Here is a 5,458-nt window from a genome sequence, read left to right as displayed (position 1 = left end):
TAATAATATTACTGGGTAAGTCAGGTCTGAAACGTCAAAACAAGTATGAACGATTAACTTTTTACCTAAAAAATACTTGTTTAGATATTATGAGAGAGATTACCAACACGGTTTAAAAAAAGTAGGGTCTAAGTTAATTGAACCTGGATAATAGCAAAGAAAATAAAAACTAAAATTGACTTAATAATAATAATAATAATAATAATAATTTACCAGACCAGGGGCGGCCAAAATGTTACACACACACATGGGATTCATTCAATCCAATCCAATCCAATATCTTGACACCTTTTATTCTTCTCATTTCATTTTCATTTTATTTCTTCCCCAATTCCTCATAAAAACCCTCTAAATTAAAACAACAACAAACCTAATTATTATCATATCAAACTTATAACAATAATTAATAATAATCATAATCCAAAGCCAGTTTATTAATTCACAATCGCAATTACATGATCCTTATCTCCACTGGTTCGTTCGTTCGTTCTGTTTCTCTTTTCCGATTCATTTTGTTTTTCGTTTCATTTGCGCGTTGATTATGCTTGTATCAACTTTAATTTCGATGTTACGAGAGTTACGTGATTCAATTTGACGTACGCGACTGGAATTTGAGTTCAGTTTGAGTCTCCGATGGTTTAATTTGCAGGAATTAGGTTTTTAATCAGGATGATTTGGTTATCTGTGTGAAATGTTGAATTGACTAGATATTAGGTTCAGTTCTGAGTTCAATTTGAGTCTCGCATGATTTAATTTGCAGAAATTAGGTTCAATTTGAGTCTCGTATCATTTTAATTTGCAGAAATTAAGTTCAATTTGAGTCTCGTATGTTTCGGTATGCAGAAATTAGGTTTTAATAATATGGATGCTTTGATTATCTGTTTGAAATGTTAATTTGACTACAAATTAAGTTCAATTTGAGTCTCGTATGATTCGGTTTGCAGAAATTAGTTTTTAATAATATGGATGCTTTGATTATTTGTGTGAAATATTAAATTGGCTAGAAATTAGTTTCAGTTTTGAGTTCAATTTGAGTCTCGTGTGATTCGGTTTGCAGAAATTAGGTTTTAATTAAGGATGCTTTGATTATCTGTGTGAAATATTAATTTGACTAGAAATTAGTTTCAGTTTTGAGTTCAGTTTGAGTTTCGTGTGATTCGGTTTGCAGAAATTAGGTTTTAATTAAGGATGCTTTGATTATCTGTGTGAAATATTAAATTGACTAGAAATTAGGTTCAGTTTGAGTTTAATTTTAGTCTCGTGTGATTTGGTTTACAGAAATTAGGTTTTTAACAAGGATGCTTTGATTATCTATGTGAAACGTTAACAATCTGCAGAAATTAGGTCTTTATTATTAATAAGCTGCAGAAATTAGGTATTTATTATTAATAATCTGCAGAAATTAGGTCATTATTATTATTAATAATGTCCAGAAATTAGGTTTTTATTCACACTTAGCATTAGTTTATTTGATATTTTTCACCTGGATAAATGTGTTGGTTGATGTTAATTTGATTATGCTTATAGAGAGTGATATTTGAGTTCGATTTGAATCTCGTATGTTTTCATTTGCATAAATTAAGTTTTAAATAAGGATGCTTTGATTATCTGTGTGACATGTTAAATTGACTAGAAAATCTGTGTATTTAGGTTTCAACATGCAGTGTTGAATCTGTTTCTTTGTTGACACTTAGTATTAGTTGTTGGATTCAGAAAACTGTCAGTTCAGATTCTGTTTTCATTGTTTAGAAATGGACATTGTTAAATCAGGAGAAGTTAAAGTTGACATTCCTTTTGTTGTGATAATATTTGTTTATTTGATATCTTTTGACTTGGATGAATGTGATGCTTGATCTTAAATTTGATTACGTTAGTAGAGAATGAAATTAACTGATTTTGCATTGAATGTAATTCCAGGTTTAATTTTAATGTTAAGCTATTCAATTTGGCGTGCCCGAGTGGAATTTGAGTTCAGTTTGAGTCTTGTTTCAGTTTGAAGAAATTAGATTTTTAATAAGGATAATTTGATTATCTGTGTGAAATGTTAAATTGACAACATGGATTCCTGTGCTTCTTTAGTTTTTGAAGTAATTTGTATGTTGCATCGTGCAGTTTATGAATCTGTTTCTATATTTACACCTTAGCAAGTTCAGATTCTGTTTTCGATTTTTGGAAATGGATATTGTTAAATCAGGATAAGTTGAACTTGAAATTCCTTTTGTTGCAATGCTATTAGACTGTTTTGTACTTCATGAAAATCTGTGTATATAGTTCTTTTGATGTTAAATTTGATTATGTTAATACTTACGAGAGAGTAATGCTAACTGACTTTTCATTGACATAACTCCAGGTTTTGGGCTTAATCTTCTTGAGTAAACAATGGACTTCAAATCTCATTCTTATTACCGATTTCAAGGAATTATCGATCGTGTTTACATGTGCTGTTTGGACATTAGGTTTAGGTTTGGGATTTGAAGAGGCTGTTGCAAAGATTGGAATGCAAATTAGAACTGATAGATAGTTGATAGTTTCTAGTTTCCAGTTTCCCGTAGGCATGAAATTAAGCTAGATTTCCATGTTAAGTTTCTGATATATGTGTCTTAGATCTCTATAGATAGTTTGAATCTCTGGTTAGAACTTTGGTGTAGCAATAGTAATTTCAAGCTTTTCACAGGTTTAGGAAGTTAAAAGAAAAAGAAAAAGAAAAAACTAAAGTATGGGCTTGCCTCAAGCCTCGTCTAGCAAAATCGCTGAAGAAGTAACTACATCATTCAACACTGCAGTCCAATCACCGCCTCATTTCCATGGATTAAGCACCTGTGACATGAGTGGAATGCATGTGAATCGTGTGCCAGGTGTGATTAGTTCAACAGATATCTCCAATCTAAACAGAGATAAACATGTTAACAGGCAGAAACTTAGTTCTTCAGATAAGATTACAACACTCAGTCGTAAAACTGGGCGAAATGTTCAAACCGCCGTTTCCAGAATCGTTGGATTTGAGTCAAAATCATCAAGTTCTTCTGGTCTTGCCATTGATGGCATGCAGACTGATAATGGTACTGATAATATCCCAGAGAACAGTGGAGCCATAGTTAGGAAACGGTTATTATCACCATTAAATGGCTTGATTTTACCAAATCAATTCGACCACACGCCACAAACCATCTCTGATAAGAGTACTGAAATAGTGATTCCCAAAATTGTGACACCTATCGTGTTGTCACCAACTAGTTTTCAACAATGCACTAACTCTGGTTTTTTCACTGATGGTCCTGTGCTTGCGAACACAGATCTTCAATCTTTTGGTTCTTTGTCATCTTCACCTGGATTAGACGGCATAGAATCACCATTAAGGTCATTGAATTCACCCATAACTATACCTTCAAGAAAAGTGGTATCATCTCCTTTGTCTTTATCTCCACTCGGTCCAAAATTCTCTAGAACACCAAAACCTTCTAGGGTTTTGACCAATGAGTTAGATGATAATCATCTAACCATGAAGGAGTTAGAGTTATCTCTTGATGGAACCTTTTCTGATATTCTTTCATTCCAAGATGATTTTAGAAGTGTGGGCGATTGGGGCCAAGATTCATCCTTTTTGACCCAATCACCTAAGTTATGTAGGACCCCAAGTGGACTACAAGTTAGAAGGTCATGGATCGGGTCGTTTGAGGAGTCATTGTTATCGGGTCGTTTAGCTTCGGGGACAGTCAGCCAGGTCAGCATAACTGCATTTCCTTTTCACTAAAATTGTTGATTGGTTTTAAGGAATACATGATTTTGATTCTGTTTTCTTTTGGTGCTGTTAAACATGGCAGAAGATTGATGGGTTTCTTGCGGTTTTAAACGTCACGGGAGGAAGTTTTTCACCACATCCTCAGAAACTTCCGTTTGCAGTAACGAGTGTCGATGGGGATAACTTCTTACTTTACTACTCATCCATTGACCTTGCTGGTCAACTTTCGCCAAACAAGCAAAAAAGTCAAAAGATGAAAAGGAGCCTTAGCGTTGACGACCCACAGGTGGAAAGAAGTCGTTTGCGGGTCCCCATGAAAGGTCGCATACAATTGGTATGTTTAAAATTGTTTTTACTGCTGGCGAAAGTAGAAGGAATGATTTTTACGTTTATATGCTTAATTGGTTTCTACAGGTTCTGAGCAATCCTGAAAAGACACCAATTCATACGTTTCTTTGTAACTACGACTTGAGTGACATGCCAGCTGGCACCAAGGTTAGTTTTCTCTTATTTCCCTTGTAAAATATGTAATTATTTAGTCACTTTTATTTATTTATTTATTTGAATGTAGACATTTCTGCGCCAAAAGGTGACACTAGCTTCCACAACACCGGTTTCTAAAACTGGGGGCGTGTCATCTATGCAAACTTCACCCAAAGCAAATGAGAATTCGAATAACACAGGGGTCTTACGTTATGCTCTCCATCTGCGGTTTCTCTGCCCGTCTTTAAAGAAAAGTTCAAAGACCGTTCAAAGGTGCAAATCAGATCCTCTATCTGTACCAGAAAAGAACCCCAAAAACCTTGGGGACGAAAGACGGTTCTATTTGTACAATGACATGCGGGTTGTGTTTCCTCAACGCCACTCTGATGCTGATGAAGGCAAGGTAGTTAGTTATGTCAAAACGCTTTCTTGTTGTAAGATTTTAATAAAACATGGCTACTTTGTAATGAGGGTTTGCTGGTTTAAAATTGCAGTTACATGTGGAATACCATCATCCGTCGGATCCGAAGTACTTTGACATCAGCAACCAAAAGGTCCGGTTATCTTCTTTGATTACAATCTCTCTCTGTAAATATTGTTTTAAATAAAAGTAATCTTATCTGGTGATGGAGAAAAATTCCCATCACTGCTGTATAGATTTCATTTACTACTTAGATTTAATGTCACCAGATGTAAATTTGTACATTCTTTCAAGAAATAAATCAAATTTCGACGTTCATTTGCACCTCTTAATTTTATCTGGTGATGGTAAACGGGTTCGAGCAATCGGTCCGATAGGTAATCTGCTAACACCATGCTCACAATTTTTTTTTAAACTAATCCCGCATCTAGTTATGTAGCCAAATACCGGTCCTATCCGTGTTTGTGTTCTTTTGCCATTCCAATGGAATTGCTAAAGGTGTTAAAGATAATTAGAACTAAAGAGTATGTAATGCAATTAGTGAAGGTTAGCTAGTTATGTTTGGTTAGTTAATTGGTTAACTAGTTAGTGCATTTCGGTTGCAATTTTATAAATATCTAATTGAGGGTATTGTAACTTATAAATACATATCAATATATCATAGTTACATACTTACATTCTCTGTTTTCTCTGTGGATTAGATTAGTTCATAATCTTGGTTAGTCTACAGTTTAGTTATTTTATAATTTTTTTATGCAAGTTAGTTTCTATACAATTTTGGATAATCATTACATTCAAAAATTAATGATATCACT

The 5,458-nt window shown here is 33.9% G+C and overlaps 1 protein-coding gene across 2 annotated transcripts; it reads left to right on the top strand.

Moving 5' to 3' along the window:
- Nucleotides 1–300: 300 nt before the first annotated feature.
- LOC143543352 (uncharacterized) lies at nt 301–4,959 on the top strand. Of its 2 annotated transcripts, none has more exons than XM_077035694.1 (6): nt 301–474; nt 2,351–3,721; nt 3,825–4,073; nt 4,154–4,234; nt 4,311–4,625; nt 4,717–4,959. In XM_077035694.1, exons 2-6 carry the CDS (start codon nt 2,717–2,719, stop codon nt 4,828–4,830), a joined length of 1,764 nt encoding a protein of 587 aa, XP_076891809.1. In that variant the 5' UTR covers nt 301–474; nt 2,351–2,716; the 3' UTR covers nt 4,831–4,959. The 2 variants fall into 2 exon arrangements, with proteins under 2 accessions (XP_076891809.1, XP_076891808.1); XM_077035693.1 differs by having other exon boundaries at nt 3,822–4,073.
- Nucleotides 4,960–5,458: the final 499 nt, after the last annotated feature.

This window comes from Bidens hawaiensis, unplaced genomic scaffold (genome assembly GCF_021521415.1).
Source record: "Bidens hawaiensis isolate Kalapana, Puna unplaced genomic scaffold, B.hawaiensis_p1.1 tig00013117_1, whole genome shotgun sequence".
Lineage (NCBI taxonomy): Eukaryota > Viridiplantae > Streptophyta > Magnoliopsida > Asterales > Asteraceae > Bidens > Bidens hawaiensis.
The sequence above is the reverse complement of the archived record's forward strand: the minus strand, read 5'-3'. Positions and strand labels throughout refer to the sequence as shown.

Bases quoted from the DNA above. Each gene is read 5' to 3' on its own strand.
- LOC143543352 (XM_077035693.1), top strand. From the start codon at position 2,717: ATGGGCTTGCCTCAAGCCTCGTCTAGCAAAATCGCTGAAGAAGTAACT. The intron at 4,074-4,153 runs GTATGTTTAAAA...TGGTTTCTACAG, and splicing joins TGAAAGGTCGCATACAATTG to GTTCTGAGCAATCCTGAAAA. The intron at 4,626-4,716 runs GTAGTTAGTTAT...TTAAAATTGCAG, and splicing joins CTGATGCTGATGAAGGCAAG to TTACATGTGGAATACCATCA.